Source organism: Pleurodeles waltl, chromosome 2_1, assembly GCF_031143425.1.
Source record: "Pleurodeles waltl isolate 20211129_DDA chromosome 2_1, aPleWal1.hap1.20221129, whole genome shotgun sequence".
Lineage (NCBI taxonomy): Eukaryota > Metazoa > Chordata > Amphibia > Caudata > Salamandridae > Pleurodeles > Pleurodeles waltl.
The window spans coordinates 543,942,642-543,970,363 of NC_090438.1; the positions used below are offsets into that span (position 1 = coordinate 543,942,642).

Genomic DNA, 27,722 nt, shown 5'->3' on the forward strand with positions numbered 1-27,722 from the left:
AATTAGCCATTAATTATTTAACTGATCTGATATCACTTAGACAATTGATGATCTGGCGGTCTTTTTGGCTTGGCGATGAGAAGCTACTTAACAGAACTATTGTTGAGGATTGCTTACGTTTGGATAAATATCGAGATATTCCCTGGGTTAAATATGTTGTATGTTTTTCAGACATTTTTAATCTGAATATTTTAAATAATCCTAGTGCAGCAACCACGATCTCCAAATCAGAAATGAAAAGTATATTTCTAACTTATGCAGAAAGGAAACGAGCAACCATAGCCGGATCATTGTCCTCCGTCATTTTTTATAATAGATACAATCTAATGGAGGGTTTTCCATCTTACCCAACTATGGTGACTAGGAATTCACATAAATTTGTGCTAACCAGACTAAGATTTGGGATGGCACACTGTTTAGTAGCCCATCCAAACATTAAGAAACACCCGATTGGGCCATGTAGGTGCGATAATGTATCTACACAGAGCACTGTGCACCTTCTGCTGTTCTGTAAACTGTATACATGTTTTCGTATAGTATTTTTGAAACCTCTGTTTGTTAAATACGGAACACGTACAGTTAAACATGCCATGGCTTTAATTTTTAATCTGCAATCGGCAGATATTTGTTTTTATACTGCCACCTTTTTAAATCAGTGCATCAATTCCAGGAAAAGTATGAGTTTTTAATGTATTTTATTATTCATTTTATATATTTATGAATGACCATATGTATTACTCAATGAGCAATTAACTATAATTAATAACTGTAAGTTTTAATTGCAATGTCTTTGTAAATATGTACTGTTGTCTTTCTTTTTTTCTTCTTTGTTCATGCTTTCATGGTCATTTATATGTGCCGAATAAAGCTTTATGAATTGAATTGCATGCGTGGATGCCAGAGTGTTGAACAGGAAGTCATCCTCCACCAGTTCCGAGTGCATTGTTATGTTGTGGAACGTAGCTGCTCTGGCCAGTACCTGCGTGTATGCTGTACTGTCCCTCTGGTGGTGAAGGCTTGGTTGGATAACACTCTGGACTGTTGTCCAATATAGGTGGGTCGTATAGATCCCAGGGATCCGCATCATCTTGAGTCATCCCCAGTATGTGTGGGTGACTGCGCCATTGGTGTACCCACTGGTGACAATTGTGGTGATTGTAGTGGGGATGTTTGTGGTGAGAAATGCGGTGGAGGTGACTTTTCTCTAACCACTTTGGCTTTTGGTTGCATCTCAAGTCTCTTGAAAAGCCAGTTTCCTTTTTGATTTGAGTGGAGGGATGGTTTGTATCTTCCCTGTGTCCTTCTGGATTTGTAACCTTTGCTGTGTTTGGTCATGTTCTTATAAATCCAGTTCCTGCTCAAATCTGTGCCTTTCTTTGAGCTGCAGAGAAAGCCCTTGCTCTTCAGTGTAGGAAGAACGTTTCTGCTCCGAAGCCTGTTTTTTCAGTACCGAAATTCCCATTGAAATTGTCTTTTTCGGTTCCGATAAGCTCTTTCGAGGCTTGCCCGACTCGATGCCAACTTTTTTCGGAGCCGGATTCTCGCCCGGAGTTGGAAATCTTCGGCAAATCTTTGGCCTTTTTTGGTGCCAATGTTACTTGGTCATCTTCTTTTCTGTGGGTTGAGCCATGGCCTTCTGGCAGTGGCGTCCCCGTGGCCTTTAGTCTTTTGGTGTGACCCTGGGTGTGGGACGGGGCAGGTGTGCTCACTGTTTGCCGCGCTGTCGAAGGTCGATCACCGTCGGATTCATCCGAGTCCGATTCTTGGATGGAAATTCTCATCTCTTCTTCTTCGACGTCGAGCTGTTGTTTCGGCTTCGACGCCATCTGTAGTCGTCTTGCGCATCGATCTCTTAAGGACTTCTTGGATCAAAACGGTCGGCAAGCTTCACAAGTATCCTCGCTGTGTTCGGGCAACAAACACAGGTTACAGACCCGGTGCTGGTCTGTATAAGGATACTTGGCGTGACACTTAGGACAGAAATGGGAGGGTTCCGGTCCATTAGTGTTTGACGACGGGTGTGGTCGGGCCGACCAGGCCTTGGTGAAGATCGGAAGCCCCGAAGGGCCGCCGGATCGGTCTTGATGTCTGTGCCGATATGATAAAACTAAACCGGTACCGAACGTAAACAATACCGACCAATTTTCAATTCTTTTCTAAGTTTCCCGATTCGAAATACGGAGCGAAGAGGAACACATCCGAACCCGATGGCACAAAGAAAACAATCTAAGATGGAGTCGACACCCATGCACAATGGAGCCGAAAGGGAGGAGTCACACGGTCCGTGACTCGAAAAGACTTCTTCGAAGAAAAACAACTCGTAACACTCCGAGCCCAACACTAGATGGCAGGAACAGTGCACAGCATGTGTATCTGCAGCTACACATGCCATCAAACATCATTTAACATTAACTTCTATGTATGTTTTTTCTCTACTGCTTTCTCTGGCACCGTGGGACACCCGCTTTCTAGATGGGGAGTAATTCAAGCATGTTAATCTATGAAAGAGCCAATACTGGAGAAGCATTAAAGTCAGCAAGGTGGATAAATAGGAAAGCGGATGATACTAAGGCTTTGTTCAACTGTGGTAGGATTTTGCAGTTTTGAGATGTGTATAGACATTTCATACATATGTTTAATTTGCTGTGTCTTAGCAATAGGTTTTGCAAGACATGCCATTTTGGCTTTTCTGATTGCCCATAGATAGCATTTTATTTTTTATATTTATGTATGTCTTGCATTAGTTTTATCCTATTCAGATTTAGTTTCAAGTTACTGGTTTTCTAAATTTAGGCTGACGAAATTTAGCAAGGTCTGAGTTGAATGACCCATTAATTTCTTTAATGCTTTGCTAAGATTTACAACATTTGATAATAGCATAAGCAGAGTAGCTGAAATGTTAAAGTATGGGTTGGTCACTAGGGATGAAGAGTTAGAAGTGACAGCTTGTAGAGGTTTTGCTGCAGTGTATGTCAACTCACAAACCAGCAAAAGGATATTTTTAAGTGTCTTTAAAGGCTTGGGGATGTGGCTAAGGCTGCAAGCAATGGTTGTACAAAGAAGGTTTGTTAAGTTAGTGGAGATAATAAATGGTGTGAGCATGTCTGCAAATGTACCACTGTATTAGAGTCACCTAGGCTGCACATGAAAATAGGGTCAAGCATTAACCCAGCTATATGATTTCGGCTTTCTGCTGTAAGCTCACTTCTTTCATGCATGTTCTTGGTGAGGTATGTTGCCCATTTTATGTAAGGTCTATTGGCTCTTAAGTTGAAGCTGCACATGATCTCAATTTTGTACGTCTTGAATGATAAGTGAAACATATGTTTAAGGAGTTCTTATGTGAAATTGTGGTTGTTTCCTGAAGGTCAAGAGACAACTGCTGCAATAAGAGAATTACTAAAATTCATGTATACGTGGACAGCTGTGAATAAAAACAAGGAATAAGTAGTTCCTCATGTTACTGGCATGTGGAAGGGTTACACCGCCCTTTCTCTTAACTACTCTCTTTGTCAGGGTGATTTTGCATCCTGGGAAGTAGTTAACCCATAAAGGCAGTGGAGCTTTTTTCAACAGCATCACAGACAGCCCACTATTTGTAGTTGGCAACAGGTCCTGGTGTCTTTCTTCTGTTTGAAGGCTCAATGCCTATTGATGCAACAAGAATTTACAAAGATGCATTTGCTGTCCAGCTGGTAGAGATCAATAAAAAACTCAGGAGCATGGTCTTCTCCTAGTATTTGAATGTGGTGGGAGTTGTCAGTGTTAGGTTGATGTCAGTTAATTGTGAGGTGGTGTAAGTGGTTTAGGGGGCTTAGAGTTACAGTTGTGCAAAATTTCACGCGCTGGACTAGACAGTGAGGTTTCAGTCGCAGATGCTGAGCTTGCTTGGTTCCAACTGCTCCTGACACCAGGTCATGAAGCCTTCAATAAATGTCCAGCAAATCAGCAACTCCACATCACTTAACATATTCAAACAATTTGCTTGGGGACCAGTACCATGGGACTGGGTGGCTACTGGAGTTTGTGAGAAGGCACCATGCAAAAACTGCTATTTTAAGTTTATGAAAAATTGTTTGGCACTGCAGGATTAACATAGAAAAACTGAGTTGAACAGAGAAAAGGTAATAGCTTTCTGAAAACAATAGCCAATGTCAGACAAGTATCACTACTTTTCTATTATAAGCCATATCTGGTAGTATATTAAGAACCTAACAGTATTTCTTTCCTTTGTCTGGTTGCCATCCTAATGCATTGCCTTTATAAAACATTCGGTATCTAGCTAATAAAACAAACTTTTTCAAAGTGTTAACACAGTTTAATTTCAGTAAGGGAAGGAAAACACAGTAATGTTAACCAGCAGTGCTTGATGCAACAACATAACTTAGAATAACAATCAGAAAGTTTACATTTAAGTTGCCAACAAAGCAATATTCATTTATAAGAGCACAGTAAAGAATGAGAGACAAATGTATTAGACAAACATAAAACACCAGAATATGACATGATTCTACTTTAGAAGGTAGCTCTAAAGAAAAGATTGAGGCTACTCCTGTAGGCGTTCTGCACACAATACCGAAATAATTCTGTAAGCCTTTAAAGAGGATGCAGCAGGGATTTTAACTACAGTAATCAAATTCTGTGCACAATAATGTAATTTTCGGCACAAGATTGTAATTTAACATCTTTTAGCATAAAATTCTAATACTTGGCAAAATCGAGGCTGCCATTCAGCACAATGCAACAAACGTGTGCAAGAGAAATGTGTAGACAATATCTGAAACCAGCAGTAATGCAGAATTCCAACAGGACTATACTATGAAGGTATGTTATACTTCATCGAAAGATATTCTTACCGTCTTCCGAAGCTGTTCCTAAATAAGAAAAAAAATAATGAAATACATAATGACCTTACACCCAAGACTTTCTTCCGTTCAAATTATTCTCATGTGAAAACACGGGGATAAACTACCACTAAAGTAGCAATGTAGGATTTAAATAATTATTTGGGAAAATACAAATGTTCTTTGTCTAATTATGAATGATAACTAGAATAATGCAGTTCAATAACTATATGAAATGTTGGAGTTCTAGCAAAAACGAATATGATGGTTATTTCATACTCCAAAAGCATTATAGTTCGGGTTTCAGCAATTATGTGGTACTCAAGTAAAGAGACACAAATGTACACTCGACAGGGAGGCAGACATGCACAGAGGTAGGGATCAACACTAATGATGTAAGACAGATGTCAGTACAAATACAGTGGTGAAAGGTAATCACAGAAGAATTTTGCAACAAATGAAGGATTGAGGAGAGTGGGGCATGTGAATCTACAGCATTACAAGCTATTGACACATACTTATAGAGTAAGTAACATTCTCCGGTCTTAGCATGTGCGGCTGTAGATACATCTGACTCAAAACACAAAAGGGTCATGCTACAGGAAATGTAGGCTATGTACGTGAAAATATAGCGCAACAACAGACACTGACAGAAATCACAATATATGAAATAAAAGAAAAATTGCAGGCCCAAATCCAATGCTGACCAACATAAGGTGAAGAGTTCGATGGAGGACAACATTGCAGTTAAAAGCTAACTCGTGTTTAAAAAGCATGTAGGAATTTATGACCCAAAAGCACTAAGGTTCACAGGCACATATTTTGTGCTTCCAAACAGATTGTAAATTTGATTAGACAATAAGTGCAGGAAATCTAATCAGCTCAGACTACACAGTTGTTTTAGGGTTACAATGATAAGGGACCAATGGTATTAACATTTTATTTGCTGTAGAAATGCCTGCATTCTAGAGTGAAGAATGGGTAGTTTGTCTAGCACTGTTAAAGCCAAAAGTAAAGAATGTGTAGAAAATTAGATTAGAGTTAAGGGGTTGTGGGGTCACAGGTGTTCAAATGTTTTTCTGTTTCAATCTATGGCCAGCCAATCATTATTTACTGTATTTATAGTGTGATTTTGTACATAAGAGGTTGTCTGTGCTACAGCAATTTTAGACGAGTTGCCTGCCTGTGTGAGGAGGGTCGATCTCCCTGTTTCAACAGTAAAGAAGTGTCTTTACATTGCCAAAAAGAGTTTGTCTTTTTTCCTGTAAGTTTTTTTTATTTACCCTTTAACAATTGGCAAGCCAGCATAAATGTCTCATTTATGCTTTTTTTCACCTAACTGCAGGCACTTGAGGACCAGCTAGCCCCCGCTGCAAAAATATTGTGTATCTCTGACTGGGTGAGCAGATGCCAAATGTCTTCGTTTTCAAGTTTCGGGGGCTGGGAAAAATTCTGGGGACTGCTGTCATTTAAAGGTGATGGCAAAATGCAGGCTAAAGTTCTGTGCTTTTTATCTAATGTATTACTTATTTTCCTTGGCAATGGTAACACAGATGTAGACATCTAAGATTATTAGAGTCATAACGGTATCGCATGCAAGACTGTGTACATGTGTTACATAATATCGGGGAAAACGCTATATAACTGGTTCACTTGTTGTTCATAATGATCTAGAAGTGGTCATTGTGTGTAATTTGAAATTCTGATGACACAAAGGGGCAGCTGAAAAGCTTGTGTTGCTAAACTTTGTCTCCAGATAAGACCTAAAAACACCCAAATTTCTGTCCTGGACCTAATGTCTGGAAGTCATTCCTTGGCCTGAGAGACTCACAGTTTGAAAACGTGATCTTCCGAGCAAAGAGAAAAGTGGTCAAGAGTTAACAGTTGCATTTACCGTTTTAGAATAGAATGCTGTTGATTAACTGAGTACTGCATAACTGGTTAATTTGTTATTCCTAATAAAGAGTTAAATGTAGTCAATTTGGGTAATTCTAAATTGGGGGCTGCCAATGCATGTCTAATGATTTGACATAGCGGGACAGTAGGAAAGCTGTTGTTAAAATTCACCTCTAAGTACAATCTGGACACTCAAATTACTGCCCTGGATCTAATATCCAGAAGTCACCTTATGGTATGAAGGGTGCATAGTTTGAAAAGGTTATCCTCTCTAGGAGCCGAGGGAAGTGGCTAGGGTTGCTGGGTGTATTTACTGTTCAGATTTAGAAAGATGGTGATTCATACTTAGGAAATAATTGATGTGCTATACACTGATGAGTGTGTGTGTGTGTATGAATGAAGTGGACACTGTGTGATGTTGTTGTGAAACTTTGAATAATGTTCTTTTAATACGAACTGTATACATTTACAAGACAAAAATTGCTAAATTTCTCTGCTTTTAAAAACATTTGTGTACGTTTGAAAAGAGGTGAACTATTTGAAGTTTAAATTTGGACGTATTGGGAAGACGAGTAATTATGGAGACTCCTTGAGCACATATTCAGAACGTCTTTCCCCATAATCAAATAAAATTAGAACAATATTGTTTAAAATGGTTTAAAGCCACCCAAAAACATACGTATTCCCGGTCACATGAAGAGGCATTCAATGCTAAAATAATTGAGCATATTGTTACATACCTCAGGAGTAAGTATGAGGGAACCCCTGTGGCAAGTATTTTTTGAAAAATCTAAGAACCCCTTAAAAGATAACCCTAATACCTCAATTGTTTCCCCACATCCATATGATTCTCCCAAGGTACCCAGTATTTACCCAATAGTGCAACTATAAGCCGCAGTGGGATTTGAGAACCCCAAAATTGAGACCCCTTCACAATACCCAAAAGCTACCCGTTGCATGGCTTCACGTATGTCAAAGTCAGAATATGTGAGTATGCCTAAGCAGTAAGCAAAGACAATTGAATCCCAGTTTTCAGGAAAATTAGAAGTACAGTTCACCCTGCGTTTAGACCCAGCCTCTCCTAAGGAATACAGAAGTGAAGAATAAAGTTCAGTGGATAGTGATGAACAGGAAGAATAGTGAGGGAACAAATGTCTACCTCACAGCGAAGCAATGTAGATAGTGTTAGATAGACAAACTATATAGAAAGAACTTCTAGTATGGCACAATGGCCAGCACCCCAAGAAAAAGATAGAACTAGAATAGTTTACCACCTTGGCAGAAGGAGAATGCAACAGTTGTAACAAAAGGTGTTTAAGAGAGGTTAACCCAAAGTGAGAATAGGGGTGATTCTAGGAACATAATAAATAGGATAGAGCCTATACATAAGCGTGCAATTAGTATCGGTGAGACACTTCAACCTTCAAGAGTTAGGCACTCCATCTATGATGCTGATATCCAAGAAAGACGTCTTATTGATCTGGATCATACAAAAGGTGCAAGAGGATTTTCTGATCATATTGGTATTAGAGAAGTCGAACAGGAGACAAGGAAAGCTCGAGCAACAGAGCTAGAGATATTGCAATTTCAGGGAACGCATGGCCAACCAGACCTAGGGATAAGATCTTATGAAGCTATGAGAGGACTGACACTACAGGATAGATCAGTACAGCAAATTAGTATTTAGTTAGCTTTGTACAGTACAGATCCCACCCCTAGTGAGATAGTTGCAAAAGGAGAGAATAGCTGGCACAGTGTTGTGCCATTTGAAGAGAATTTAGTGGACTGGATGACTAACATCACAGACCATGGGCACAAGAAGGATCTTTTGATCTACAAGCACAAGATTGCATTCTTTATGGGGAAGGAGATCCAGACTGGGATTATTCAGGCATGTAGAAATAGTGGCGTTAAAGGCCAAGCTCTGGACAGATACAAATGCACATAATCTATTTTTGTAAGAAAAAACAGGAAAAATAAAGGAACAAACAGGAAATGATAGATAAAGCAGCAGCCAAATTGGTACAGCAAAAACTGGCACAGAAGGGAGCAGTAGAAGGATTTGTAGCGGCAGCTGCCACTCAGATGACTGCAGGGTCTGTGGGATCGGTCCCAGTGTACTCAATAACAATACCCACAGCAACAGGACAATGGAAAATGTCACTCACCCAGTGTACATCTGTTCGTGGCATTAGTCGCTGCAGATTCACATGCTGTGCACATCCCGCCATCTGGTGTTGGGCTCGGAGTGTTACAAGTTGTTTTTCTTCGAAGAAGTCTTTTTCGAGTCACGAGACCGAGGGACTCCTCCCATTTCGACTCCATTGCGCATGGGCGTCGACTCCATCTTAGATTGTTTTCCCCGCAGAGGGTGAGGTAGGAGTTGTGTATGCTAGTAATAGTGCCCATGCAATGGAGTGAATACGTATGTACATAATGAAGTTAAAAAGTAATATATTTACAAATTTAATGTTCAAGATGAACTTCTAAACGGCTACAGGCTCCCGGGGAGGCGGGTGGGCGCATGTGAATCTGCAGCGACTAATGCCACGAACAGATGTACACTGGGTAAGTGACATTTTCCGTTCGATGGCATGTGTAGCTGCAGATACACATGCTGTGCATAGACTAGTAAGCAGTTATCTCCCCAAAAACGGTGGTTCATCCTGTAGGAGTTGAAGTTGTTTGAAATAATGTTCGTAGTACCGCTTGACCTACTGTGGCTTGTTGTGAAGTTAACACATCTACACAGTAGTGCTTGGTAAATGTATGAGGCGTAGACCATGTTGCTGCCTTACATATTTCGTTCATTGGAATATTTCCTAGAAAGGCCATTGTAGCACCTTTCTTTCTGGTTGAGTGTGCCTTTGGTGTAATAGGCAGCTCTCTTTTAGCTTTAAGATAGCAGGTTTGAATGCACTTAACTATCCATCTAGCAATGCCTTGTTTTGAAATTGGATTTCCTGTATGAGGTTTTTGAAAGGCAATAAATAGTTGTTTTGTTTTTCTAATTAGTTTTGTTCTGTCAATGTAGTACATTAGTGCTCTTTTGATGTCCAATGTATGTAGTGCTCTTTCAGCTACAGAATCTGGCTGTCGGAAGAACACTGGTAATTCTACTGTTTGATTCAAGTGGAACGGTGATATAACTTTTGGCAAAAATTTAGGATTTGTCCGTAGAACTACTTTATTTTTATGTATTTGAATAAATGGTTCTTGTATGGTAAATGCTTGAATTTCACTCACTCTTCTTAGAGATGTGATGGCAATTAAAAATGCAACTTTCCACGTTAAGTATTGCATTTCACAAGAGTGCATGGGTTCAAAAGGTGGACCCATGAGTCGTGTTAATACAATGTTGAGGTTCCATGAAGGCACTGGTGGTGTTCTTGGTGGTATAATTCTCTTTAGGCCTTCCATAAATGCTTTTATTACTGGTATCCTAAATAATGAAGTTGAGTGCGTAATTTGTAGGTAAGCTGAAATTGCAGTAAGATGTATTTTTATGGAAGAAAAAGCTAGTTTTGACTTCTGCAAATGTAGTAAGTATCCTACTATATCTTTTGCGGATGCGTGTAAGGGTTGAATTTGATTATTATGGCAGTAATAAACAAATCCTTTCCACTTATTTGCATAGCAGTGTCTAGTGGTAGGCCTCCTAGCTTGTCTTATGACCTCCATACATTCTTGTGTGAGGTGTAAGTGTCCGACTTCTAGGATTTCAGGAGCCAAATTGCTAGATTCATCGATGCTGGATTTGGATGTCTGATCTGTTGTTTGTGTTGTGTTAACAGATCTGGTCTGTTTGGTAGTTTGACATGAGGTACTACTGAGAGGTCCAGTAGTGTTGTGTACCAAGGTTGTCTTGCCCATGTTGGTGCTATTAGTATTAGTTTGAGTTTGTTTTGACTCAACTTGTTTACTAGATATGGAAGGAGTGGGAGAGGGGGAAAAGCGTACGCAAATATCCCTGACCAGTTCATCCATAGCGCATTGCCCTGAGACTGATGTTGTGGGTATCTGGATGCAAAGTTTTGGCATTTTTAGTTTTCCTTTGTTGCAAATAAATCTATTTGTGGTGTTCCCCACATTTGAAAGTAAGTGTCCAGTATTTGGGGGTGAATTTCCCATTCGTGGATCTGTTGGTGATCTCGAGAGAGATTGTCTGCTAACTGATTCTGAATTCCTGGAATAAATTGTGCTATTAGGCGAATGTGGTTGTGAATCGCCCAATGCCATATTTTCTGTGTCAGGAGACACAACTGTGTCGAGTGTGTCCCGCCTTGTTAGTTTAGGTAATACATTGTTGTCATGTTGTCTGTTTTGACAAGAATGTATTTGTGGGTTATTATGGGTTGAAATGCTTTTAGCGCTAGAAATACCGCTAACAGTTCTAAGTGATTTATGTGAAACTGTTTTTGCTGTATGTCCAATTGTCCTTGGATGCTGTGCTGATTGAGGTGTGCTCCCCACCCTGTCATTGCAGCATCTGTCGTTATCACGTATTGTGGCACTGGGTCTTGGAAAGGCCGCCCTTGGTTTAAATTTATACTGTTCCACCATTGAAGCGAGATGTATGTTTGGCGGTCTATCAACACCAGATCTAGAAGCTGACCCTGTGCTTGTGACCATTGTGATGCTAGGCACTGTTGTAAGGGCCGCATGTGCAACCTTGCATTTGGGACAATGGCTATGCATGAAGACATCATGCCTAGTAGTTTCATTACTATTTTGACTTGTATCCTTTGTTTTGGATACATGGCTTGTATTACATTGTGAAATGTTTGAACTCTTTGTGGACTTGGAGTGGTAATCCCTTTTGCTGTGTTGATTGTTGCTCCCAAGTATTGCTGTGTTTGACACGGCAGAAGGTGTGATTTTGCATAGTTGATTGAGAAACCTAGTTTGTGTAGGATTTCTATGACATATTTTGTGTGGTGTGAACACCGTTTTTGCGTGTTGGTTTTGATTAACCAATCGTCTAGGTACGGGAACACATGTATTTGCTGCCTTCTGATATGTGCAGCTACTACTGTTAGGCATTTTGTAAAAACTCTTGGCGCAGTTGTAATTCCGAATGGCAACACTATGAATTGGTAATGTATCCCTTGGAATACAAACCTTAGGTACTTTCTGTGTGAAGGATGTATTGGTATATGGAAATATGCATCCTTTAAGTCTAGTGTTGTCATGTAGTCTTGTTGTTTGAGCAGTGGGATTACATCTTGTAAAGTAACCATGTGAAAGTGGTCTGATTTGATGTAGGTATTTAACGTTCTGAGATCTAGTATAGGTCTGAGTGTTTTGTCTTTTTTGGGTATCAGAAAGTACAGTGAGTAAACTCCTGTGTTTAATTCTTGTTTTGGTACTAATTCTATTGCTTCTTTTTGTAGCAATGCTTGAACTTCTAGTCCTAGAAGCTCTATATGTTGTTTTGACATAGTGTGTTTTCGGTGTGACGTTTGGAGGGAATTTCAGAAATTCTATGCAATAACCATGCTGGATAATTGCTAAGACCCAAGTGTCTGTTGTTATATCCTCCCAATGTGTGTAAAACTTGGTTAGTCTCCCCCCCACAGGTGTTATGTGTTGGGGTTTTGTGATCTTGGAGTCACTGTTTATTTGGAGGAGTTTTGGGACTTTGGAATTTTCCCCTATTCCTTTGAAATTGTCCTCCTCTATATTGTCCCCGAAAACCTCCCCGCTGATACTGGATCTGGTAAGTGGGCTTTGTTTGTGAGGTTGTGGCTTCTGTGGTCTGCCCTCGAAACCCCCCTCGAAATTGTGTCTTTCGAAATGTGCCTCTGCCCTGCGGGGAGTAGAGTGCGCCCATGGCTTTGGCCGTTTCAGTGTCTTTTTTAAGTTTTTCTATGGCAGTGTCCACCTCCGGCCCAAACAACTGCTGTCCGTTGAATGGCATATTTAGCACAGCTTGCTGTATCTCTGGTTTAAATCCTGATGTACGCAGACATGCATGTCTCCTTATTGTTACTGCTGTGTTGACAGTTCTAGCAGCTGTGTCTGCAGCATCCATTGCTGACCGTATCTGATTATTAGAGATACTCTGTCCCTCTTCTATCACTTGCTGCGCTCTTTTTCGGAACTCTTTTGGTAAATGCTCAATAAAGTGTTGCATCTCATCCCAATGGGCCCTATCATATCTGGCTAACAAAGCTTGGGAATTTGCAATGCGCCACTGGTTTGCTGCCTGTGCCGCCACCCTTTTGCCTGCTGCATCGAATTTTCTACTTTCTTTATCTGGAGGCGGTGCATCTCCAGAAGAATGTGAGTTGGCTCTTTTGCGCGCTGCTCCCACTACAACAGAATCTGGTGTTAGCTGTTGTGTGATGTACACTGGGTCTGTTGGTGGCGCTTTATATTTTTTATCTACTCTTGGAGTAATGGCTCTCCCCTTGACAGGTTCTTCAAACACTTGTTTGGAGTGTTTGAGCATTCCAGGTAACATCGGAAGACTTTGATATTGACTGTGTGTAGACGACAGTGTATTATAAAGAAAGTCATCTTCAATGGGTTCTGAATGAAGGCTGACATTGTGAAATGCTGCAGCTCTTGATACCACTTGAGCGTAGCCTGTACTATCCTCTGGTGGCGATGGCCTTGCTGGATAGCATTCAGGGCTATTATCTGACACTGGTGCGTCATAAAGGTCCCATGCGTCAGGGTCATCTTGACTCATTCCGGTATGAGTTGGTGATTGCATCATTGGTGGAGTGGCTACAGGTGATGGTGGTGGAGAGTGATGTGGGGATGGTAGTGGTGTCACTTGTTTAGCCACCTTTGCGGGTGGCTGTTTGTCCTTGTCTTGGAAGGCAAGTTTACGTTTCATCTTGATCGGAGGAAGAGTGCTGATCTTCCCCGTATCTTTTTGAATAAAGAGCCTTCTTTGTGTGTGATCTGGCTGTATTATCTCTAATTCTTGTTGAAATCGGTGTGTCTTCATTTGTGAGGACAGTCCCTGTTCCTCTGAATAGGAACCACTTTTCAGTTCCGAGGCCGGATGTTTCGGTACCGAAACCTTTTCGACAGTCTTTTTCGGCTCGGACGAAACCTTTTTTATTTTCGGCGTCGTGCCTTCTCGATGCCGAGCCATTTCGGTGCCGCTGTCTCGATGCCGAATCTTCTCGGACCCGCTATCTCGGACCCGAGAGTGCTGTGTGCCGGTATCTCGACCGGAGTCGGATGACTTCGACATCAGCTCGCCCTTTTTCGGTGCCGATGGACGGTCACCTATTTTTCGGGTTAAGCCATGGCCTGTTGGCGGTGGCGTCCCCTGGGCTTTAGCGGTCTTCTCGTGAGTTTTTTGCTTCGACGTCTTACTCACGGTTTTCGGTGTTTCCTCTGGATCGACCTCCTCCGAGTCCGATTCCTGGGTGGAGAAAGTTTCTTCCTCCTCTTCGAAACACCCTTGTCCTGTCGGAGCCGACGCCATCTGTAGTCTTCTGGCTCTTCTGGCCTGAGTGTCTTCCTGGACCGAAACGCTCAACAGGCTTCACAAGTATCCTCCTTGTGTTCTGGTGACAAACACAAGTTACAGACCAGGTGTTGATCTGTATATGGATGCTTGTTATGGCATTTTGGACAGAAGCGGAATGGGGTCCGTTCCATCAGCCTTGAAGAGACACGTGGCCGGGCCGACCAGGCCCCGATGGGGATCGACAAAAAACCCCGAAGGGCCACCGGAGCTCTTCTTAATTCGGTGTCGATCTGTTGTAACTAACCCGATACCGAACGCAAACAATACCGACGATTTTTCCGAGATTCTAACTAACTTTCCGACCCGAAACACGGAGCGAAAAGGAACACGTCCGAACCCGATGGCGGAACAAAAACAATCTAAGATGGAGTCGACGCCCATGCGCAATGGAGTCGAAATGGGAGGAGTCCCTCGGTCTCGTGACTCGAAAAAGACTTCTTCGAAGAAAAACAACTTGTAACACTCCGAGCCCAACACCAGATGGCGGGATGTGCACAGCATGTGTATCTGCAGCTACACATGCCATCGAACATAAGGATACAAGGAAGTAGTAGAGGAGGACAAGGAGGAAGAGGACAGATGGGTCCATAAAGATTGGATCAAGTATGTTATTATTGTCAGAGGTATTGGACATTTTATCAAAGACTGAAGAACTAAGTACGGATGAGAAAAATGGAAGTGTAGGAGTTTTTAATCAGTCAGAGAATACAGCTATACAGTCACAACCTAATCCGCAAATCATGTATGTACTTTAGGCACCATCACAGAATTGCAGGCACCAGAAATACCACAAACACAATAGGTGCTGCCTCAGCAAAATTATCAAACACCCCCAATGGTGATTTCACCTCAAAGTGGACATGGAGGTGTAGTTGAGAGAGGAGGGAATCCTTTTGAGATTAATTCTGTGTGAAGATATACACAATGATGGTGCCCACAGAGCATTTCTGTGTCCAGTATTGCCAGTGGTGCACAGGCCAGATGACGAACCCACTGTGATCGTAGCTATCAATAATAAAAGGTATGCATTCCTCAGATATAGGAGCAGCTAGATCCTGTATTGAAGAGGGGGGGGCTTCTGATTTCTCACAGATCAATGGGCACACAGGGATTCTATGGGGAAGAATTGAGGGTTCCTTTTACTAAACCAGTGGTGATGGAAGTAGGAGGAGGCAGACTGATTTATGTTTACTATTTTCTCCAGCTGTCCCAGCTAACTTATTAGGAAGGGATCTTATGGTCAAGGTTAATATGACTATTCAATTTGAACATGATGATACCATGATCTGTTCAACCCCTGGAGTTTCACCTTCCAAGGTGATGGCAGTAACAGTAGATTCCTCCACTGGAGACCAAATCAAAGCACAACCTGTTTATATGGAGGCATTTACAACAGTGGTGTATACAATCATAGCAGAGACACCAGAGTTATTGGGAAAGGAGATTCACTTACCTAAAGAGGTTTTGTTTTGGCAGTAAGGGAAAGACTCTTGCATAACTGATACTGATCTAATTTTGGAATAGAGGCCTTAGAATTAACATCAATCTACGGTGCTCTGATAGATAACAACTATAATCAAGTCTTATGGGCATGTATTATTTTTACAGAACCAGGAAAAGTGGTTAGAGACGTGCTGTATGAACAACTATTAGTGATGACAATCTCAAGAAAACAGTTGTAGTTTTTATAAATGCCATACCATTGAGTGTTGGAAGTGAGGACACCAATACCAGGAAGAGCTTTCGATTCTATTAGGGAAGCGGATCCGTCATAAGTACCAGGCATTTTATGGACTATGGGTCCTAATGATGTAGTCCTTACTCGTACTGTTACACCATACCGAACTACATTAAAGAAAGTTGCTATTTTACCCAGAGTGAGACAATATCCTCTTTCTAAGGAAGCAGACGAGGGCATTGACCATACTATACAGGCGTTGTTAGAGCAAGGAGTAATTTACCTTGGGGCATCTCCTTTCAATACCCCGATTTACCCGGTTAAGATGCCCAAAGGTAATACCCCAAACGATATAGTAATATCGGGATTTCCGATTGTTCATGGTCCATCTATTATTTCGACAAATATTCCTTAGGTTGCTAAGTATTTTTCTGTTATTGATCTGAAGAATGCTTTCTTTAGCATCCCTCTGATTCCAGACAGTTACTATTTAACAGCGTTCGCTTATCACAGAACTCAGTATTTGTATTCTCGTTTGCCCCAAAGGTATTGTGAGTCCCCAAGTATTTTTAACAGGGTGGTCAGAAACATTTGTCAAATTTTCAGTGTGATATCACCTTGTTGCAATATGTCAATGACATACTGATTTGTAGTCCCACCAAGCAGCAGTGTAGAAAGGACACTATATCTCTCTTAGTTACTCTTGCACAAAGAGGATACAAAGCATAGACAGTAAAAACACAGTATTGTCAAGAGGAAGTTCACTACTTAGGATAATTGCTGGCAGCTTCTGGTCGACGAGTAACCCTGAAAGAGCAGCATCTATTCGTCAGATGACAGAACCAGAAACTGTTAAAGGAACGCAGAGATTTCTTGGTCTCTGTAACTATGTCAGACAATGGGTTTTTGCCTTTACTACCTTGATTGGGCCTTTATTAGCTTCTATCAAACAAGCCAAAGGCAGAAATGACAAGATAACATGAACCTCAAAAATTAGGGAGACTTTTCAGAAAATAGAGGCCGAAATAACAAATGCTCTGGTCTTGTGAACGTGTTATTATACCAAGGAAGTTTATTTATTTCGCCGCTACAATGGTCAGATGACAGCCATTCTTACACAGAAATATTCTTTGGGACATAAGCCCATTGCACAGTGGACTGTTAGATCCAGTGATGAAAGGACATTATCCCTGGGAACAGGCTCTTGGTACTGCAGCTTTTGCAGTACAGAAGAGCACCCTCATTGTTATGGGGGCACCTTTGATGCTTTATGCAGAACATCCACTATTTGCTATTATTTAGAAAGCAAAGACTACTCTGGCATCATAAACAGTGTCAGGATATGATGTTATATTGTCACTACCATCTTTGAAGGTTGTGAACTGTCATACGGTGAATCCCGCAACATTCACTGACCATTCAGTATTAGATTCTGAGGATGATGTGCACAATTGTGCAACTTGTTCCTAGCGAGTCTGGTCAAGCATCAGAGGATCCTATACCAGTTAGCACTGTCTATTTTGCTGATGGTTCGTCTGCCATTGACCAAGATACAGGAATTAGTTACACAGGTGCAGCAGTAGTCAGGGCACAATAGCATGACTCTTCTGATACACGCCATATAGTAGAGCAAAAGACATTACAAGTGCATTACCCTGCGCAAGCAGCAGAATCAATAGCACTACAAACAGCTCTTAAGCAAGGAGAAGGAGAAATTATTACAATTTATTCAGATTCATCTTATGTGACTACAGTACATTCCACCATCATGAGATGGAGCAGGAGAGGTTTTCTTAAGTCAGATGGAAGTCCAGTTATGTATAGAAAACTCCTAGCAGCTCTAATAGAGGCACTTGCACTACCACAGGTGGAGGCAGTTGTGAAGTGTGCAGCACATACTAGTGGACAGGATTTTTTGTCTCAGGTTAATGCACTGGCAGACTCGGCAGCTAAAGATGCAGTCACATGCATGCCCCAGCCAGCGGCATTACAGTATGTCCCTTTCTTGGCAGCTCAGGCTGCCTCACTGCCCGAGTCTGAATCAAATTCTATTACAAACAATGATACACCATATTTTACTTAAACATTGTTTACATCTAGAAGAAGCTGCTACTCAACATGAAAAAGAGTTATGGGAGTATAGAGGATGTACGCAGTCAGGGAATGACCCAATATATAGACAACTATCTACAGGTGAACCAGTGATGCCACAGGCTTTACTTATGATAGACCTTGATCAGTTGTGTTTACCAGCTCATACGTCAAAAGATCACTTTTCTATGCAAATACAACAAGATTGATTTGTTCCTAATCTGCACAACATACTATGTACCTTCATAACTGCATTGTTTGCCAGCAGGTTTCTTCTATGCCCATATTGAAAGTAATACATTTCGCCATTCCACAACCACAATGTCTCTTAAAGGATCCTCACATGGAATTTGTGAATAAGACTGATTGGTGCAGCAAGTATAGTATCTTATATTGTGGTCTGCCATTTTTCTCAATGGATTGAAGCAGGAATATGCGTTATTTGTGATGCTAAATCAGCAGCTAATTTTCTAATTGGTAAAGTAATTCCACGATGGAGAATTCCAGAGGGAGTATGATCCAACAATGAAACTCATTTTGTTAATGCAATATCAATGCACACCATGATACAGTTAGGGATAAAGCATAAGTTATCCTCCGCGTACCACCCTCAAAGTAATAGCGTTGTAGGGTGCTTAAAGGGCCTTTAGATGATCAGTAAGCTATGTGCTACATTGCTTAAGAAATGGTTGTATTGCTTACCACTGGCACTTTTTTCCCTTAGAAATACACCTAGTTCTGATCATCACTTAATGCCCCATTAGATAGTGACAGATAGATTTATGAATATGCAAGTCCCTGCCACCAAAAGTAGCATTCAGGAGGAAAGCATGCAGAAATCCTAAACGATGAAATGCATGTTTTTTTCCTGAATTAATGAAGGTTTTAAAGTTAATTTCCAAACAGGTGACTAAGGAAAAGGAGAAGCGTGCCAATGCTGAGGTCGACCTCCCAGTTGTGCCCATGGGAGACAAAGTCTTTGTGAGGAATTTCCTCTGGAAATGGAAGGAGTCATGCTTCAATAGAGTGTACACAGTACGTTTTTTAGTCAACACCACAAAATATGATGCCTTAGCGGACGTAATGTACATTCTTACAGATAGACAAGCTATTAAAGAAGAGATATCACGCATAAAGAAGTCATGTTGACCTACTACTTCAGATTGAATTCAAATGGTCCTAGATCTAGGTTTTCTAGGAGTAACATGCCCGCCCATTAAGTTTAATAGTCACTTAGTAAATCATTTACCACCAGATTGTGTCCATAGACCAGAATCAGTTTTTGAACATGATCAATGGCATCCTGATACTGAATTTCCTTGTAGGGTCATATCTTTATGGAAAGGTATTGATGTTAGTCAGGATGCAATAGGGTAGTGTACACTTATCTGGGATGAAAACATTTCACAATACACTTTGACAGATAGCCCACTGAATCCCCAGACTGTCATGAGACTAACTTCTGTTTCTTTATGTTTCAAAGGAAATGGTACCGTTGGTGTGGGTCAGAATACTGGTTATAAGACTACAACATAGAACGCCGACATGTAGGGGAGCAACTCCAATCTGATGGACTATTATTGGCAGTGTGAGGAACTACTGTATACCCAGTTGCCACCAAACTGGGGTGGACTCGGTACTATTATGACTGCATGCTCGGGTTCTGATAATTCCTGGAATTAATCTGACAGTTTTGCACGAACTCCCCATGAGCCTTCCAACAACCTTGCTGCATCATAATCGAAGGAAAAGAATTGCAGAGTATTATGCTATGAGTACTTGGAGTGACATTTCTCAGGAGTATCGTTTGTTCAAAGATGCACAGCTATTCCTCAGATGTTTTCTGACATTTGTTCAGGCCAAAGCAACAGCTTGATGGCTGCAGATAACTCAATGGGAACTTCTGAAAACTATTAACACTACCAAAGACTGGTTCAATGCAGGTAAGGAACATCTGTGTGCAATGAGAATAATGTTGATGCAGCACCACTATGTATTTGACCTTATGATGGCCATGCAAGGGGGCATCCTTAAGCTAATTAGGACAGCGTGTTGTACCTTTATTCCAGCAAATGATGCAGATAATAAAAATGTATAAGAAGTTGTCCAGGTACTGCATAACCTACAAAAGAAAATGGTAGATGAAGGAGGTGCCCCAGATAATTGCTTTAGTGAGTGGTTGACATTACTGCCATCCTGGATGTTGGGACTATTGGGAGCTATGATTCCATTCACTGTAGCATTATTATTAATATCCTGTATCCTGCAGTTGATTCTAGCGAAGAGTAGGTGCTGAGGCGGGAGGGATATTTCCAAAAGTGTATCACTTAGTGCCAAAAGAAGGCCAAGGCTTAGATTCAGTAGTTTACATGTCAACCAGAGGGGGGATGTTACAGGGAAGGTAGAATATGTGTGCGAAAACATAGCTCAACAACAGACATTGGCAGAAAGCGCTACAATATATGAAATAAAAGAGCACTGCAGGTATAAATCCAATGCTGACCAAGATAATGTGAAGAGTTCACTCGAGGACAAGACTGCAGTTAAAAGCTAACATGTGTTTAACAAACATGTAGGAATTTATGACCCAAAAGCACATAGGTTCACAGGTATGTACTTAGTCTTTTTCAAACAGATTGTAAACCAGTTTGGACAATGAGTGCAGGAAATCTAATCAGCTCAGACTACATGGACGTGTTAGGGTTACAATGGTATTAAAATTGTATTTGCTGTAGATATGTATGCATTCTAGAGTGAAGAATGGGTAGACTGTCTAGCATTGTTAAAGCCACGAGTAAAGAATGTGTAGAAGTTTAGTTTACAGTTAGGGGTTCCGGGGTCACAGGTGTTCAAATGTTTTTCTATTTCAATCTATGACTGGCCAGTCAATCATTATTTACGGTTTTGTAATAAAGTATTGTGTGATTATGTATGTAAGAGGCTGTCTGTGCTACAGCAATTTGAGGTGGTGTCTATATAGACAACCGTGACGTCATAGACGGCTCCAAGGACGCTGACGAAGCCAGGCGGAGCCAGATGACACACGCAGAACCAAACTACGCCACCTGACGGTGCGCGCAGGGTATTGCTCAGCAAAAAGCTTCCGGATTTGAAGCTGACTCCAGGGAATTCAAAGCTAAGGAATCTGCAGCTAGAAGTCTTTATCAGATTTCTATAACTCTTGAGAATTTTTTCTTTTTAGGACGAGAGCCCTCACCCATCCTGAGGTGGCATGCTTCATCATCGGGCCTCTCCTCACACTATGAGCAGAAATTCAGTGGTGTGGGCTAATACTTATGGCCAACAAGGGAGAAAACTGAAGGCGCTCTTGGAGGATTTATTTTTTTAATATAAGGAAGGGTTTCTTTCTGAAAATAAGGTGAGGATGGTGTCAATGAAGATGAAGAGTGCAGAAGTGAACACAGTAAAATAAAAATGCCTTTTGATGGACCAATAACTTTATTGGCAGGCCCCAGGTGGCAGAACAGAAAACAAGGGGAGTAAGATTTTCCATCCTATCAAGGCTTTATCACCTTGTTTCTATCCTATTTCAGGACCCCATCAAGGGGTTCTCTGCATTCATCAGGACAGTTGTAAGGTCACTCTGATGCCTGCACCCTTTCAATGGCTCCCTTTGCAGAGAGTCAACACTTCCTGATGGAGCAAGGAAAGGTTGTCCTCTGTAGGCTGGTTGTGTATGGTTGGCATTGGGAAGGTCACAAAGGGGAGGGAGTATCCCCTCTGGAATAGCTTCAGAACCCAATAGTCAATGTTATTGACCTACAGTGGTGCAGGTGATGGGAGAGAGAGTATGTGTGTGTGCCCCCCTCCCCCCTGGTCTGTGGGAACCACATCCTCAACCATGAAAAGATCCTGAAATTTACTGGCCTGGTTGGCTGTGTGAGTAAAGGTGTGGCTGGAAGGTTGGAAGCTCCTCCCATGGCCGCAGAAGACTGGGGTTGGCCGGGGGTTATGGAAGGGCTCAAGGACCAGGCCATAGCTCTACCGTCCTTGAAGAGCTTGAGCTTTGAATATGCCTTCTTTTCAAAACAACCAAAAGCCATCAAAGGTCATGTCCGTGTGCGAGGCATGGACATGCCACAGACCTAGGTCTTGAATGCTGATGGTCCCTCGTCTCATCAGACGTCTTAGACAGATGCGGCAAAGTCAAAGATCTCTTCAACTTCTTGTGTCTGTAGGAACAACAGATTTGCCTGATGGCCTTGACTGCATTGACGAGCACTTGTTGTGGCTCCAGGACCAATCTCAGGGCATTCCTCACAACCGACATTGTGAGTGTCGCAGTATTGCACAATGAGCGGTGTGAAATAGGAGTTAGGCCTCTGTCCTCCTTCAGCTAAAGGAAGTAGCGGGAGCAACACCTTGTTCCTACCTCAGAGACCAGAACCCTCCCTGGGGCCTCTTTTGCCAAAGAAGCCTGCACTCCCTGCTCTAAGACAAACAGATGATCCTCTGTCAGCCACCTTAAAGACAGTGGAAGGTGGAGTGGGGTAGAAAGGAATGGAAGGGCATGATGGGCTGTCATGATGGGCGGTCACCCTTGGAGGCAGGATTGGATCCTGTCTTCAACAAGCTGCCTGTGTGCCTGCAAGGATGCACCTAAATGGTTTTTCAGCTCTACTGTAACATGAACAGCCTTATGACCCTTGGATTTCACTTCTTTGTCCTGGGTACAAGAGGAAGCAGGTCTCATACTTTAGGGCTCTGTAATGTAGGGCTCTCCTTAGGTACTCCAGATTCAGTCTTCTTCTGGTCTTCCTCAGGTCCGGAAGTCTTCCGAAGTGGGTGCCTGGCACACATTTATGCCTGGCATTAGCTAGTTTGGTGGAATTACTCCTGAGTACAATCTAAACAATTAAATAAAAGTTCTCATGGCCAACCCTATCCATTTATGGCATTTTCAAGAAGGCAAAAGTCTTCTACCACATTAAACTTGGGCTCCGACGGCTGGGTGTGGATTGGGAGTGTACTATGGTAATCCTAGTGACCTCCCACATCTAACACTAAAATCCAGTTTGTGGTAACCACTGCACCCTTAATAATCCCAGAGGCGTAATCTTGGTAGAACAAAGCAGGGTTCTTTCAGCAACCAGGCAGTAGATACACAAGAACTGTTCTGGAATCCTGCTACTCTTCCTTTTAAGTGTGCCTTAAGTATTATAATAAAAACACAGACGACCAGTCAAGCAGGATTTGACATTTCAGCAGGATTTGACATTATAATGCCAAAAATGATACTCCAAGCCCTGCATATTTTGGAAGGTTTAGAATTTGTCACCGCAGCCCATTCAGGTCAGCCTAATGTTTGCTACCAAGAGGCACTTCACACCTTTTTCACATCTATTAAAATCCTGATTGCTGGCTGGCAGAAGTGGAAGGGAAGATGGCCAAAAACCAGGAGTGAGGCAGAATTCCTACATCCACCAAATGGCATATACATTAAAAATGCTTGGACGTTCTCAGAGAAGCTTGAAGTCCCATTCAAGGCATGGTGCCAAAGAGCCACACTTGCACCCACGCCAGCCACATCCCAAACAATCAGTTGTGTCTATTTATGTTATCACAAATTTATCAACATTGCGGATGTCTTAAACAGTCTGAGTAAGGGATGCCTGGAACAGCCAGTAAAGAAAGAGCCACTGTGTCCCAAGTGGCATGGGAGTAATAGATGAGGACAGAGCTGGCATTTACTGATCTTAGAGCATGGCTTGTGGAGGAGGAAATTTCCTTGCCAAACATCTCTATTTGTTTAGACTCATCAGGTGGAGTGCTAGAGAAGGCATGGGGTGGACCCTCTTCCTGGAAGCCTGAACCACCAGATTTCCCTGAGGTGGTTGCTGGCGGGTCACGGACTCATCGCTCACCATGGCCTACTAAGTCAACTCAGTCGCATGCTCCTGCTTTCACACACTCAGACTTCTCCAGAAGATCTACAAATGGATCCCAAAGTAATGCAGCAAAACTGCAACCTATGTCCTGGTTACCAGCAGGCTCAACTATGGCAACACCCTCTACGCCGGTACCACCCAGAAGAACCTCAAGAAATTACAGCACATCCAAAATGCCTCCACCAGACTCATCCTGGACATCCCCCGCCGCGAACATATCTCCATTCACCTAACAGACCTCCACTGGCTCCCTATCGAGAAGAGAATTAACTTCAAGCTACTCGTCCACGCTTACAAGGCCCTCCACGACCCACCTACCTCAATCACCTCATCACCTTCTTTTCCCCCACCAGACCTCTCAGCTCAGCAAGCACTAGCCACCATATCCTGCATACAGAAGACCTCATTGGTGGGAGATCCTTCGCCTACTTTGCGGCAAAGAGCTGGAACACCCTGCCCCTCAGGCAGTCACCATCACTACCCCATTTCATGAAAGACCTTAAAACCTGGTTCTTTGACTGAAGCTCAGAGGACTAACCTCCTTTGCGCCTTGAGACCCTTGCGGGTGAGTAGTTGCGCTTTATAAACACTGATTTGATTTAAATTATTAAGTCAAGACCACCAGTGGCAGGGCGATGAGCAACCTATTATCATAATGGCTTGCCCTGACCAGGGCCTAGCCCAGGTGCCCATAAGAGTGTTAGTAATCAACTCTTTGAATGGCAAAAATTGCTCTGCTGGAGTTTGGACAGGTTGCAAAACTCCTGTATGTATGTTAGTTTTCACGTCCATGGTTGGAAAATTTAAATCCAACACTTCAGCTGCCCTTTGCATTACAAAAGTGAAAAAGGCAAATTCCTCTGTGACAGGACCTGGGGGAGACACAAGGCCAGTATCAGGTCAGGTGCAGAGATCACTGGCATCCTGAAGCTTTTTATACTAGTTATCCTCATCATATTCAGGAACATAATCTTCTTTGCAATTGCCGTTATCTTGAATCCATATCAAAAAGATTGTGTAGTATCATGTTGTAAGGACAAGATATCAGAATCAGAGGATTTGGCAAATGGTTGCACACCAGTTGAGACTTTGGTTAGGTTGTGGCAGATCAGCTCTGAGTTGGATAGAACTATAGAATATACATCATCATCCGGTGTCAATCTGAGCTGACTCCGCACAGAGGATGGCACCGGAACTGAAGAAGGCATGAGTCGGTGCTAAACCTGGTACAGGTCAAAGAAGTACAGATGGGGCCACGGGTGGCCCACCGGTGAAAGTACAAATGGAGGCTGAGGCCATGCCACAAGGAGACAGTAAAGTGTCAAAAATGCACATGCACAGCATAGCCTTCTTAAGGGCTTTTATTTTCAGTGATGTCACTGGCAGACCTGGGAACTCAAGGTGCATAAGGACCAAACTCTGAATGACCTTTGATGACACCCAATCTTGAGTACTTGAGTTGTGGAAAAATGTAATTTCCTGCTTGGATTTTTTTTTTTCTTAGACTTATCAGAAGATTTTGACCATGACAATGTTCTGCCACAGAAACGACTTTGGGAGCGGGAATGAGACCTTCCTTTTAACTTTGATTGTCGCGGCGCTGAGCCTTGTTGTGTTTGGTGAAGTGGACTTTGGCCTTTTGGTCCCATATGGCCTTAGCTTTCATCTAGGTGAAAGAGTGGCAGACCTTCGAGTCGTGATCCGACCCCAGGCACAATAAATAGACCCAGTGAAGTTCTATCAGAGACGTTTGTTTGCAACACTCCCTGCACAGTTTAACTCCTGTGGTTTTAGGGGTTGACATTTACATTGCACACAGGAAAACTGTTGTCATAAAAGTTTGGTCAAAGACCAAGAAAAAGGTCCAGATCCACTTCTAAAGGCATGGGAAGAAAGGAACTGACATCAGGGTGTATAGGGGATAAGCAGCAACACGATTAGAAGTATCCATCAGAACTAAGTGCTAGTTCTGCCTGGAAGGTGAGGCGGTAGTACATAGGGCCTGGCAAGTAGCCAACAGGAGTTGGGCATCCAAAGGCCAAATGCAGAGTGGGATGAAAAATAAGTAAATCATTAAAAAAAAATAAACTCACTTTAAAAAAGACATTATCTAAGTGTCTTGTGTTTGAGGATCTAATATGCAAAACCACTGAAATCCGGTATTTAGGTCTTGAAAAACATGCAATACACAATATAACTCATGGTTAATTGTACACAGAGGATAATGTCCAGGGTGATGAAATAGTCACACTTCATCTGTCATACTAATGTGCTTTTTACTTTCTTATTTGGTCTTCTTTTTCTTCAAAATGGTGTTGACACAGTTCAGCCTGTTCGCAAATATAAGCCTCACCAGGACGTAAAAATTGAACCTTGTTGTAACCAGCTAATATTTTGAGCATGTTATTCAAATTCACATTGTGACTGAAGGGCAAGGGTATCTGTGCAAAACCCTACATCAGCTTTTCTGTGCTGCATTAGCTTGAGGGTATTTTGTAAATTCTTCACTGCTCTAAAGTACAAACAGTTGCATTTGTCACACAAAATGTTTCCAGCTGAAGGACTTTGCAAAGGCATTTCTTTCTGCATGAATGGTATTCTTCAAGTAACATACTAAACACAGCTACATGGTTCAAATTAAAACACAGTGCTTGGTTGGATGTTGCAACATGAGGTTCACCGTGAGGGCTCATAAAAAAATTAAAAAAAAGATGTATAAGCACTCTCTGATTAGAAAGTGGTAGAGAAAAAGAAACCAGATGATGAGGGAGATGCTCACTTAAGGCTCTCAGACCCACAGCTGGTATGCATTGGCATAACATAACTCAATATCAAACAGCTTAACAATAGGAAGCCGCAAGACACAAAGTTATTTCTGGACTAACTGATTAAGAACGAGGGCAGAATAATGTTCTAGGTCTATAAATCAGTCATCTTGGTAATATTCATTATTGTAACACTAAGTCTAACTCACTTGATTTAATTTAGATTAAGACATAATACATTCTAGCTATTATAAAATACCAATGTTTGTATGTGTTTTGAGTCTGGGGGGGTCATGGAGGGAATACTTATCAATATCCTGCAACAGTAACTGCTTATCTGGGAGGTCTGAAAGATTCAGTGGATTGGAATAATGAAGATAAATGTTGGTTAGCAGGACAACCTTGTTTTTGGTCCGCCTCTTCCTAGTTCTACCTTCACTGAGGCCAAGAAATACCTAGACCACAATATTATATCAGAACAAAAGAAACAACCCTGCCTTATCAGAGCAGCGGAGGCAAACAAATGCATACCCAAGAACAACATTTTAAAATTGAGGGACCCAGATTGGTTCAGTACTATTGCAGGATTTTATGGATGCTTAAACCCTACACAAGAACCGCATGACCATTAAAGGGCTCACATAGAGATTCTAACACAGTGCCTTTTAAGGGTAAACAATTGATCAACACGTAACTGGGTCTCAACAGTGATGACTACCAGAGGAAGCCAGAAGTGCGGAATTCCATTTTTGGGCCAAATGGGTAGACTTGAGACAAAGCTGACTCAAAACACAGAAACAGCCACAATGCTTCAAACCTAGCTACATCTGAAACTAAGACAAGCCAAATACCACAATGTACTCACTGAACTCTACACATTATGTAAGAGAACTCACAGAAAAAGAACGCTAAACATGAAGGCAGTGATACCCCTGCATCGTAATCTACTGATCCAAACTGTCAGTCAACCCATCACGCAAGTGCATCAATAACTCTGTAATCATGCACAGAAAAGCTACAGTACAGCTTGAAAACAAAATAGAT

General features: G+C 41.9%; 1 protein-coding gene across 50 annotated transcripts in view; it reads right to left on the reverse strand.

Moving 5' to 3' along the window:
* CLASP2 (cytoplasmic linker associated protein 2) overlaps window positions 1-27,722 on the reverse strand; it is a 1,425,897-nt gene that overhangs the window by 556,702 nt on the left and 841,473 nt on the right. For 39 of the 50 annotated variants that reach the window (XM_069214696.1, XM_069214639.1, XM_069214533.1 and 36 more), the window contains one exon: window positions 4,857-4,874. The exons of the other annotated variants lie outside the window; for them this stretch is intronic. In XM_069214696.1, coding sequence (XP_069070797.1) covers window positions 4,857-4,874 — 18 coding nt within the window. The remainder of the gene's footprint in view (window positions 1-4,856; window positions 4,875-27,722) is intronic. 50 annotated transcript variants of the gene reach the window in all.